Source organism: Protopterus annectens, chromosome 15.part0 (genome assembly GCF_019279795.1).
Source record: "Protopterus annectens isolate FY-2018-M chromosome 15.part0, PAN1.0, whole genome shotgun sequence".
Taxonomy (NCBI): Eukaryota; Metazoa; Chordata; order Ceratodontiformes; family Protopteridae; genus Protopterus; species Protopterus annectens.
In genome coordinates this window covers 539,973,574-539,987,049 of record NC_056749.1, presented here as the reverse complement: position 1 = coordinate 539,987,049, position 13,476 = coordinate 539,973,574, and the positions used below count along the sequence as shown (strand labels likewise).

Below are 13,476 nucleotides of genomic sequence, written 5' to 3'. Positions count from 1 at the left end.
GAAGTACATACCAAATAAAAGGAGGCACAGGGCAGAGCCCTGTGGGATACTGTTGGTGATGCTTTTCTATCTAATGTAAAACGCCCTTGAACTTAATGGTATGGGTTCCATCAGACAGCCTGTTACCTGTTTAGCAAACCAAATATAGATTAACATTGAATTTAGAGTCTTTCAAAAATTTAATCATTGGGGATAATGTGCTATTTGGACTTGTGAACATTGGGGATACTGATAACAGGTGCCTATACACCTGTAGTGTCATTTAGTTGCTAGAGGTGGGGAGAACATGAAGCATCAGACTGTTATAGCACATGGAGCATCATGATTATGCTCCAAAAACTGAGAAAAATACTGGCTTGTTAAGCACCTTCCTGATGTTAGAAAGATGCTTAAGTTTTTGTTAAGCAGCCCTCAGTACTGTTAAATACTAGCCTTATGCTAGGACATTAACTGCAGTCATTGATTACCTCAAAAGAACAGTAGGAAGCTGCTCTACACTTTATTCAAAATGAAGTATTTTAACAGTTTTTAAAGATGTTTGCATTTGCTGCCACATTTATGTTGTGGCTTTTCTATGTGTAGCATTAAGTGTGCAACAGCTTTCAAAGCTGTAAAACCCTTAGTACTTCTACTCTGTTTTCTGACTTTTATAATACTTGGGATCAGGAAAAGCTACATGCAGTAGAAATGATTGTGATTAGGTCTGCTGATCATAACCCGTTTTTTATGTATTCGCAATATGGCTATCAAGATTTACCTCTATAGCTTCGCTCTCAAGATGAATTTCTTGACATCCATGTCTCAAGCACAAGTTTATGACCTGAGAACCAATCATAATCCTGCATTGTATTTTCTTCTTTACACTCTTTGCTCCATCCCAGCCAATTAGCTTATTAATTCTCCACAACTGGGGGGGGCAAGAAGATCTGTCATTTAGATAGCCGTGGAGGCGGTTTGAGGGTTTTTCTGCTAAGCTTTATGAATGCCTGGCTTGCATAAAAAAAGAGGGATGTGTAATGGGCTGTCTGCTCTGGTAGTCCCACACTTCTACTAGGGATGATGCCAGCAAAACAACCCCAAACCCTCTTCTTTAGCACAAGAAGTGGTTTTCCTGGTCTCCACTGAAGAAATCACACTTCCAGATGTTCTCTTGGAGTGCCTGCTCTCCCCCCTCCCCACCCCTTGGAAGAGGTGAGTGGGCCATGCCTCTTTGCTCCTCTTCCTGTTTGCCTGACTTCCCCTGTGCTGGAGCCACTAAATGAACCCTGGTCATCTGGGTCGCAGTAAAGCCTCCAACCCACTGCACTGTTATCTGTGTTGTGTATGCAGTGCGGTACATTTGCAATATCTCAGGCATTTGTCCAAATTATGTTTGAATAGAATAAGAGAAATTAAAGGCTTTCCTGCAAAAGCCTGGGATTGAAACAGGGACCTTTAGATCTTCAGTCTAATGCTCTTCCAACTGAGCTGTTTCACTTCACTATTAAAAAAAATTAATCCAAAGACCTGGTGTGAAATAGAAGACTCAGTCTTCTGACATTTCAGCACCAGAAATGAGTGTACTACCTGTTGAGCCACTGAAACTGCCTATTTTGAGAACAAGCATATGCCATATCTTAAGAATCCCATTGGCAGTGTTTTGATTTGATGGTTTTGCAGTTACACCTGGGATAAGTTCCATATGTCATGCTAGATGAAGCTTCAGATTTAGTTGTTAAAATTTAATTGATTTTTTTATGAATGTGGTATTTCATGTCGTTGCATTTTTCAGTGTATGTGTATGTTTTTTTCCACTGCACAAGTCCTGCATTAAATTTTATAGTCTGATTTCTTGGAGTTCATATACAGCTTAACAATTATCTGGCAATTGGAAGTAACGTCTCATCTAGTAATAAGCAGGCCCAGAGCTAACTTACATATATTAGATTTCAATAACAGGTTCATTTGCCCACATTTGAATAACAGGTGTAAAGATTTTAAAGTATATTTTGTTATCTATTTTGTGTGCTTTCTAGCCCAGAAGAATAGACATAGAAGGCAAGTGTAACTTCACTGTTCCCAATACCATTTATATCATCTAACATTTTACTGACAGAAAAACAACAAAGCCAAATGAAGAAATACTTCATGAGTGTTAGGAAACATCTTTTCTAAGTGAATCTCGGTCTGTTGAATTAATACCATAAGAAAGAGGTACTGTAAAATAAAATAAATATGACATTATTTTGATTCATTTATAAATTATAATAAACAGCTAAAATAATCACAGTTAGGTAACAAGTAATGGTAATCAATATTGTGTTGAGTATTTTATTCCTCCCTTCTGTATGTGTAATAAGAATGCTGATTAGGACAGTTTAAAGGCTGTCACACCACTAAAAGATAAAATATAGAGATATGATATACTTAATGGATTCTTATTTTCTTTTTTTTCTAGACACTCCCTGTAGAAGTTTACTATTTTACTGAATCAAACCGTCTGAAACACAGGTAAATTAGTGCAATAAGTCTTAAAGTAAGAATATAAGGGTTGTTAAAATGTTGCATTTTTTTGAGGGGGAGTATTAGACTTTGTGTTTTAATTTATAAGGGATCTGGTCTTGAAAGCTGAAGGTACCATTCGTGAGAATGTAGCACCCAGTATAAATAAAATATAGTTAAGCAAATTTACATGAAGTACATGTCCATGCTGTATTACAACACTGACTTAGATTACAGTATGATGCAGCAAAAAGTTACTATAGAATTTCTTGAAGTCATACTGGGTGAGGATACAACTCTCCGATGATGAATTCCACAATCACCATTTTCTATAAAAAAATTGCTGCCTGTGCAGTTTCTGTATGTGTGTGTCCAGTGATACATTTGTTTTGGGATTTTTCTTTTTATGCATGATTGTGCAACTATGGAACTAGTATACATAAGTCTGAGGTGTGTGTGTGTGTGTGTGTGTGTGTGGGGTTGGATTGTTGTCCACGCTGGACTGCATGGGGGCTTGTTTTCCAGTAGAGTCCTCAAGCAGTTTAAGTCAGCAGGTCAGATTTTTGTCTTGTTGCTCTTTGAGGATTTATAGATGAAATCCAGAAATATATCTTGTTGATATCTTGTTTGTCAGAAATGGTGGCTCTAAATAAAAAAAAAAAAAAAAACTCTAAAGTAACCATATCAAAAACATCCATACTGACTTCACTATGCTGAGTTTGTCTTTATTCTGAAGATGTAACAGTCTTAAGAATTAAATATTAAATTGCAGTGGTCAGGGGTTTTATGCTGTGTAGAAAACATACCATTCCGTACCAGTGTTTCATTTCTGTTGAAGTTCAGCTGTGTGAGGTACTCACAGTAACAGTATATAATTGATGTGTCCCTGTCATTATAGTATCTGGACACAGGTATCCTTGCCCTTCTGAGGGAAGCCTGGAGTGATTAAAATGTTGTTTGTTAGCACTGATAAGTAATGATGTACATCTCCTTATCTGTGATAAACCAGAATCTGAAATCACAGACACTGACAGAAGGAGATGAACAGAAATATCTTGAAAAATTATAAAGGACTTGTAAGATACAGAAATTGCACTAGTTCAGTCATTTCCATTCACCAACAAAATGGTACATAAGGAAGGAGGACATCTACCAGGCCCATGCTTGTAAATGTTTCATCTCCAAAGCCCCTGCTTACATTTATCAAGGATACCAGAACTAATCAGAGATTTTGGATGGATGGCTAGGCTTAAAAAGGCCCTAGTGGTCATTAGACTAGTACATACCTATGAACCTGTAGGAACATATGAATAATACCAGGCAAGTGATTATAGGAACCATGCAATGCCTAGCCCTATATACCTTTAAGTAAATAAACTTAAAAGATCTACCACTACCATTCAGCAAATAACTACATTGAGATTACACTAGATGCCACACTGTTTCTCAAAACTCATACCAAAAACATTGTTTAGAAAGTAGTTATGCAACTTGGAGTAAACGCTAAACCAGAGAAAACAGGGTGCCTCAAGTTCTCGGCACATCTTAAATTTACTCAGCAACCTAGCAGAAAACTGTAAACTCGGACATTAGTGTACTCCTGTAAATTCATAATTGTTCATCTCAGAAAGGTAACTGTGGCTTGAGCAACTCATGTACTTGCTCTGACCAGCCAGCCTGTTATGGTGAGATCATACAGACTGCAGTTCTGTCATCTCTTCTGCTGATTCTCCATGTTAATTGATATGAAAATTAGCAGGATTTAACAACTGCTTTCTTTGGATTTTAAAGGAGAAAAACGGTTAAATTTGGACTTTCTTTAACCTTTGCTCTTTATTCGCTGGCCGAATATATACTTTTGGGGTGTGGATTGTGGACTTACATTCATTTGTTGGTAGCCTTCTTGTTATTCCTGTGGTTGTTGCATGATATATGGCTATAGCAAGCTGCGGAGACCATCATTATTTTTGAATTTTTGTTTCATTCTCCAAACGGGACTGAATACATTTAGTGTTGGTTAAATCAAAGTATATTTGCTATAAAGCATAACAATTAATGTACATCTTGTGGATTAAATTATATATAAGAGAAGAGGCAATTTAGGGGCATAGCAACAGATAATCGTGCTGCTGTGTCTGGGGCCAGTACCAACAGATTATCACTTCTGTGGCTTGGATATTAATCAACCATTAGAATGATCTACACTGGTGGAAGGTATAACTCTACACGGAAAGTAGTGTTCAGATGACATCTGTGACCACTTCTGTTTATGTTGGATATTGTATAGCATTTGTTTGAGACAAAAACAGGAAAACCAAAGTACAGCAGTATTGAAGAGAACTTTCTTATATTCACACCCTCAGTGATTTCATTCCAGGGACTTTCAATGGCCGCGCATTTTTTGAAGTTACATTAACTTCAAAATGTAAGATGTTTATGGTGATCGTGCTGTCATCTTTAAATCTGAATGGAAAGGTTTATGTTATCTCTTCCCAAGTTAGTCTGTGGCCATCTAGTCAACTGATTTTTATCCATCAAGGAAAATGAGAGTCTGTTTTGCCTAGATAGCCTCTTTCTCAATTTTTGATAGCCTGGTTCAACTGGACTGATTTCGTCTCTGCACTAGAAGCATTCTCATCTGCTGAAGAGGGTTCTTATTTTTCAGTTAATCTTAATCATTTTTTTTCAGAACTGAGCAGTGCTTGTTTCCAGCGATCTCTAAAATAAAACCATTGGTGTTTGTGCAGTTTTTCAAAGACTGTCCTCTTGAGCACTTCCATTTTGTTGTTTAAACTCTGTGGTCTTGCCTGGAAATTGTTTTTCAGTCGTATGAGCTAATCTGGGAGACCTTCCTAATATTGAGGGATGTCTTCTGATGCAAGCATAATCTCTAAAATTTTCTGATACTGTTGCCATGTGATGAACAGCTCTGACTAACTGAGTCTGTCACCTCAGACCAAAATTTCTTCAGTGTTTTTACAATACTTCCTATGTTATTGAGCGTCTGCTTATGAAGAGTGTGAAGAAGCCTGCTGTTATCTTAATTGAAAGGCTCCAGTAATCGGAGCACAGAACACATGGTCTTATTTTACTATTGTTGGAATTGTGAGCTGATTCTTCATCTGACAAGCAGGAAAATATTGTTTTCTATTGCATTTATAATTGTTTAGGTAATTATAAAGTTTAAGTGCTATTTTATTCTGTATCACTGTGCATTTTTGCTGATTGTTTAATAAATACTTTCCTCCCACCACTCTCTCTTCCCTCTACTTCTCTTTTACCTCTCACTCACTCATTACAGCCTATCTACCTCCAACTATACTCCCTTTACCTCATCCTAAATCTTTTCCACTACTTGATACTTCACTTTTGTCCAATCAAGACTCATTATCACCAACTATCCTTATCCCCCCAACATCCTTCTATTGTATTCTCCTCACTCCATCATGCTGCTCTGCCACACTGCTCTACTATCTGTTCTTTTTTTTAACCTCTACTCTAACTTCCTGTCAACACCATCTCCTTCCCCTCCCTCTCCCCTACATTTTCAATCCCTTCACCATGCCATATTAAACTTACATACTATGTTATAATACATAGCCTCTTCACCATCACTAATCTAGCACTTCACACATACAGACACAGTCATGAACATACCTCACTTCAACTTCTGCATAAATATATCAAACTTAACTTCAAACATCTACCCCGTTATTCATTTAAACACTAACCTCAAACTTAGCGGAGACATCTACCCAAACCCAGGTCCCAAGAATAATCCACTGGAACCAAACACACTTCCCCAGACAAATAACGTTAATAACACTCCCACCCCCAATAAATCAAACCTGTTTCTTCTAAACCTGAATCTCAGGAGTCTATCAAATAAAATACATGAATTACATGCAACTCTCTCCTCTAAGCTACTGATACAGCATTTCTGACTGAAATCTGGCTAAAGCCCAACATAAGGGATAGTGAAATACTAACCCAAGGCTACAACATCCACTGAATGGATAGACTAAACAAACTGGGTGGAGGCATACCTATCACCTATAAAAATACACTCATCCTTCAACTCCTTGAACCTAACCCTCCAAAATTCAATAACACAGAACTGCTATTTACCAAACTTGTAATAAACTCCAAAAAATCTGTTATTATAATAGCTATCTACATCCCACCTGGAAATAACCCTGCCATAATTGCGGACTTCCTCCACTGGACATCCCTAACATTCTCCCAAGAAACCATAGTTCTGGGTAACTTTAACACAGACTGGATTTCTTGTTCCGCTGACAACCCATCAAATTTCATGCATCTATGTGGATTCTTCCAGCTTATATAATCACCATCTAGAGTGGACAAAACAACTAACAGACATTCAATACTAGACTGGATATTAACCAACAAACCATCACACACCTACCACTCAGGATGCCATGCAGATGGTATCAGTGACCACCTACCTGGTTAGACAATGCCAACACATCACCAAAAACACCACATTCAGACACACAAACAACCAAAAAAACACTTCTCACCCCAAACACTCTTATCTACACTGCAACAATGCGAGTGATCCCCACTGTTATCACTCCCACTGGACACTGCTGTATCATACTTCAGTAACACATTTCTAGACATCCTAAATAGCGTAGCACCTCCTAAAACTATTAGAATCAAGACAGACTATGCTCCCTGGATGACAAAAGAAACTAAACTATTACTCAAAACCAGAGACAAAGCCTGGGCTCAATACCAGTCCAACAAAACCCAAACCTAGCTACCTCGTCATATAAAACACAAAGCCAAGAAACAGGTCAAAAACAATAAAAAATCCTACTACATTACAACCCAACATAAATACCAAAACAATCCCAAAAACTTGTGGGCCTCTATAAATCAACTGTTAAAACCAGGTCAACCCAAAATCCCAACTCCTAGCTATAAACATTCTTCAGACAGTATAGCCACACAGTTTAACACCTACTTTACAAACTCTGCACTAACCCTAACCCAAACCAAAAACATTACTTCTCTGACCATTCCCACATATTCTGATAATACTTCCCACACCTTTTCCCTCAAATCTGTAAAAATCAGCACCATAAAAAAACTACTTTATAAACCTAGGCCTACTCCTCTCACTGCTGACAATCTTCTTTCTGAATATCTCAAGCTGGCTACTGACACAATCTCTTACCCAATCTCTTTAATCTCTTTCTTAATCATTCACTGCATAACAGAACAACACATTCCCAAAATTTGGAAAATTTCCTACATCACCCCATTACATAAAGGTTGCACCTCTACAGACTTCTCCAATTACAGGCCTCTTGCTATCTTATCTCCACTATCCAAAATTCTAGAGAAATGTATCCATTCCCAACTCATGCCTGACGTAATTTCCAGTAACCTTCTAACTAATTCCCAACATGGTTTTAGACCAAACCACACTACCACTACAGCTGTCTTAAGCTTCACAAACTCTATCAACCATTTCAGAAGCAACAGAAATCTAGTCTCCTCGATTTTCCTTGACATGTCCAAAGCATTTGATACAGTCTCTCATCAGAAACTCCTCAATGAACTTTCATCCCTTAATCTAAGCCACTCTACCCTTACATGATTCCACAATTACTTATATGAGCATCCACAGGCTGTAAAATGTCAACACAAACTCTCTTTTCTACTTCCTATCCCATTAGGTGTCCCACAAGGATCCATTCTATGTCCTCTCCTATTTTCCATCTTCACCAACAAGCCAATCCGCGGTGGTGCAGTGGTAGCGTTGTTGCCTCACAGCAAGAGGTTCTCACGTTCAATTCTCAGCTGGTGTGCGGGGAGTGCCTTCTGTGTGGAGTCTGCATGTCCTCCCCGCGGGTCGTGTGGCATTCCGAAAGACATGCGTGAATGGGCGTGCCTTCATTGAAGGTTGGGCATCGAGCTGGCAACTTGGCACCGTGAAAATCTACTGCCATTCATTAGCGGACTGGAGTTCCGATGTGGCGACCCCTAACCGGGAAAAGCTGAAAGACAACAACAACCAACAATCTTCACACTACCACCCACCAGACCACTACTATACAGTAAACAAACAAGCAGAAACAGGAATCCAACACCAAAGGTCACTGCCCAAAAAGTCCAACTTGTAACAAATAAATAAATGAAGGCAGTCGTGCCACCAGGCTGAGATACACTTTAATAAAAGCTGCAGATAAAATCACACGTACATAAGCACTTTCAAGTCTAAGCCTGTCATCAGATAAAATACATTCAGTATCTCACAGTATTTAAATAAAAAGTAACCAATCACATCTCAATATTGCACTCTCATCCTTTTTAGGGCTGGCTTTAATGGTTTTACTCCATTCAAACCTGGAGATCTGTCTGTTGCTAACGCAATAATCCATTTCGATTCATTAAATTCTGTGAAGTTAATCAAATCCCTTCCCCTTACATTAGTTTTTATTACTTGTAAGACCATAAACTTGAAAGCATGAGCTGGGTTATTCATCACATGCTGACAAAGTGCATTATGTGTATTATGTAGCCTGATAGCTGATAGGTGCTTCAAAATTCTATCCTTTAACATTCAATTTGTTTTTCCCATATAGAAAGAAGTGCAAAATTGGCACATAGCTAGGTAAACAACATTACATGTTCTACAGTCTGCATATATATTCAAATAATATTTCTTCCTTGTTACTGGATGTATAAACTGATTATAGCTATGTGCCAATTTTGCACTTCTTTCTATGTGGGAAAAACAAATTGTATGTTAAAGGATAGAATTTTGAAGCACCTATCAGCTATCAGGCTACATAATACACATAATGCATTTTGTCAGCATGTGGTGAATAACCTGCCTCATGCCTTCAAGTTTATGGTCTTACAAGTAATAAAAATTAATGTAAGGGGAGGGGATTTGGTTAACCACAGAATTTAATGAATTGAAATGGATTATTGAGTTAGCAGCAGACAGAGCTCCTGGTTTGAATGGGGTAAAACCATTAAAGCCAACCCTAAAAAGGAGGACAGTGCAATATTGAGATGTGATTGGTTACTTTTTATTTAAATACTGCAATATACTAAATGTATTTTATATGATGAAGGGCTTAAACCCAAAAGCATTTATGTAATTGTGATTTTATCTGCAGCTTTTATTAAAGTGTATCTCAGCCTGGTGGCACGACTGCCTTCATTTATTTATTTGTTACTACTATACAGTAGACTGATGACGCTGCACTCATATGTGCAGACCCTTCTCTTTCTAAAATCCTTTACAGAAGTAGAATCTTGGCTCTCTGATGCTCATTTAATCCTCAATCACAAGAAAACTAAACTTATGATTTTCTGGCACAACAAATCATTAGACCTCCTGTTTCCCTTCATAATTCATTCTTCTAATAATACAAAAATAGAACCTATTTCTCACACTAAGCTTCTTGGTGTTGCAATTGATAACAGGATGAGATCTGACAAACACATTACCCTAACTATAAAAATATTCACATTAAATTAGGCTCTCTGTACAGAGTCAAACCCTTCCTCACTGACTCCACAAGACAATCTATTGCTGGGACACACCTAATCTCTACTGTTCTTTATGCCTCACCCATTCTCACTAACCTGTACAAAACAGACCTAGCATAACTAGTTGCCTGCTGCAACAAAATTGCCAGATTTGCCACCAACTCTCCTTATAGATCCCATCACTGTACTGCCGTACACCAACTAAACTGGCTTGAGCTCCCCAGTTACTTCACATACACCCAGCTCATTATGGTCCACGGCATACTTTACCTCCCTGACAAGTGTTCTGCTCTTTGCAACCTACTTCAACCCTAGTCTAATAAAAGACTACTTAGGTCTTCTTACAAGTCACAAAAGTTAACAATGTCACTGGTGATTCTCTTTACTCCAACCACATTGCCAGAACTTACCACACCAAATCACCCACAGTTCAAATTACTCCTCAAATCTCACCTATCTAATTCTTGGCTCTGCTCCTGCCTTACACCTGGCTGATTCCTAACCCCCTTTCTGCCATCTTTATGGGCTTTCCTTCACTACACCTCACTGTTGATCTTTACTCACTCATCCTAGTAGGAGTCTCTCTTTCCCTTCTAATTAAACTCCTATACTCTCTCTCTCTCTCTCTCTCTCTTTGTCTCTCTGGATCCCCTGTCTATTCCTCTGTGCCTCATCCTTTCCTCTCTTTCTGTCTGAACTTTTCTACTACATCCTACTCTTAAGTTTATTTCTGTCTTAATTAGTCATACCTAACTAAACAAAGAAAAATCTCTACTTCCCACCATTCTTCTCTTGTATAGTCAACTGTTCTGTCTATTCTTGAATATCTCTGTTTATATCTTGTAATACTTGTATGTACCACTACTGTATGAGCTTATGTATTGTATTAATTGTTATTTGCACCCATCTTTATTTTGTTTGGGGCTCCCCCCCCCCGGGCCTCCGCTGAAAAATTACATGCACCCAGTCGGATTTTCCCGCTCAACAAACATTAAATAAATAAATAGATAGATAAAATAAAATAAATAAATAAATGACTTAAGAGTTACTTATTCTATTGCTAACCATCTCATCACTGAAGCCAGGAGAGCCATGTCCCAACTGGACCAAGCAGCAAATCTAGGAAACACTCACTGCTTGACCTATTTATCAGCAGTATCCCACATAGGATATAAAACATAAAAAGCTTATATAATAACCTATGTGACCACACAACAGTTGAGGCAGCACTTACTCTCATGTAGAACTCCTAACCCCAGCCCCCTCTTTGTGTATTTTAGAATGAGTGAGAATACAAAGAAGATGAAGTTCATACAGAAGTATGCCATAGTGAGTGACTTTACTTCTATAGTAACGCTAACCCAGATGTTGCTTTTTAATACTTCAATTCCATTGTTAAAAAAGTACTTGACAAGCACTTTCCTGAGACCAAAAAGAGGGTAAGTGGCAAAGATTTCCCATGCAAAGGATGGCTAAGTGGTGGGTGTTCAGCCACCAAGCTCTGGATGCAGTAGCCATCATCATAGGTGCACAGAAGTGGGCACCCACATGGGAAAGGCATAGTGGGTTCCTTGGTGATACAACCCCCTTGCCCCCTGCTCAGGAGAAGGGTTAGGGCCATACCGAATATGTCTTCATTAGGGCACAAATTATCACTGAGGCAGTCTGTGTGATGGCCAACCCACATCCAACTCTTGCCCTCACTGGATAATATCCAGGGTAGAGGGATGAATGAGTCTGGTTACTAAAAGGATGCTTGATGGTTGGGAGGCACAGCAATAAAAAACATAAAGAAAAATTATTTCAGATCATGAATTATGATTTTTCATAATTCATATGTATTTTTCTCATTTTCTGAAAATCTAAATAAAGTTTTACAAAACGCCTACAGACAGTGATGACTGGTATAAGTTTGTTTTGTCAGATATTGATCAATTTGACGGTTTATATGCACAATTTGCTTATAAGCTTTACTCCTGATGCTGCAATACATGTTCCTGATTTTGCCTCGTAAATCGCTGAAGATGAGAGTCAGTTAATAATGCTAGACATAGAGAATTATGATCAGATCTCCAGCCATAACCAGATTATTGTGTTTGAGACATGGATGCCAAAAATTTACCTTAAGATCAAAGCTTGAGAGGTGAATCTAAACATCCATGTCGAGAAGACATAATAAGGGTTATGATCAGACCCCCCTATCATAATTCTTTGTAGTGAACACAGCTTTATCTGTCCCATGTATTACTGGCTGCATTAAAAAACTAGAGAAACTGTACAGGTGTGATTTTATTTTTTACCAGTTTTGAAACCCAGTAAAGCACTTAGTGCTGTCAAACTGACAGGAGATTACAACATTCATCTTCTTTGCTTAAGATTTCTGCACAAATCCAGAAATAGAGGGACAGAGGATAAAACCATGGACAGTTTTTAAATATTGCTGTAATTCAGTAATAGTACAACAGGTTTTGCATCAACATAATTTTCTGAGTAATAAGAAGTATAAAACTCTAATGTCTGCCATTATTACATGACTGTAATTCTCAGTGATTTATCAGAAAATCAAAAGTTTTACAGGGGACAGGGCACAAAATGAGGCAAAATCAGGGACATTGTACAGTGCCAGGGACAGTTGACAGCTATGAATGGGAGGCAGAAACAAAGTGCTTCTCTCTAGAAGTAGTAGCTTTAAAAGCTAATAGACACTTTGTTCTGCCACATTTTTTGTTTATAGATGTGTCAGGATGAAGTTCTATAGGCTTTTAAAAGTTGATCCAGTTTTGTCTATTTTCATCTGATTCAACTGTGGGTTGTTGGATTTGACCAGATCCGACCTTGACACTGATCTTGATGCTTTTCAGTTCCATGGTCTGACTCTTCCCTTACCAATAAGTCCCTAGACTCCACACTACTACTTCAAAACTCATTTGCTATCTGAGTGTTTGGTTATGCATTTGTGGGCTCCAATATCTTATAGGCTCATAGGTTCATAGGTAGGTATTAGGTTATCGGCCCAAGGGCCTAATTAAGCCTAGCCAACAAGGTTCCCTGGCTTACGCCACCCAAGAAAGTTATTTTCCTGTGCTCCTGTCAAGCAGAGCCACAGAAGTGATCCCCAGGGTGTATTTCCTATTTCCCATCCAATCATCAAGATTTTTCTTGAAGAGTGCTAATGAGGAACTTTGCTTGACATAGATGGGTAGCTTGTTCCAGAGTATGGGAAGTCTGTGGGACAGGAATCTATCCCTCCAGCATGCCCTGTTTATTGTGGTGACAAAGTTTAGGTCCCTAGAGTGTGTAGCTTGGAGGGATTGGAATTTCTTTAGGTGTAGCATGTCCAACAGCTCTGGGTTTGACATAGCTTTATATGTTAGGCAGAGATCATCTTGGAGTAGGTGATATGCTATGGAGTAAAGCTGGAGTTTTTTGAGATGGTCAGTGTAGGGTGTCTGTTTG

General features: G+C 38.3%; 1 protein-coding gene across 4 annotated transcripts in view; it reads left to right on the top strand.

Annotated features, from left to right (window-relative positions):
- AKAP14 (A-kinase anchoring protein 14) overlaps positions 1-13,476 on the top strand; it is a 543,111-nt gene that overhangs the window by 427,438 nt on the left and 102,197 nt on the right. For all 4 annotated transcript variants that reach the window (XM_044057355.1, XM_044057354.1, XM_044057353.1 and 1 more), the window contains one exon: positions 2,438-2,490. In XM_044057355.1, the coding sequence (XP_043913290.1) occupies positions 2,438-2,490 (53 nt within the window). The remainder of the gene's footprint in view (positions 1-2,437; positions 2,491-13,476) is intronic.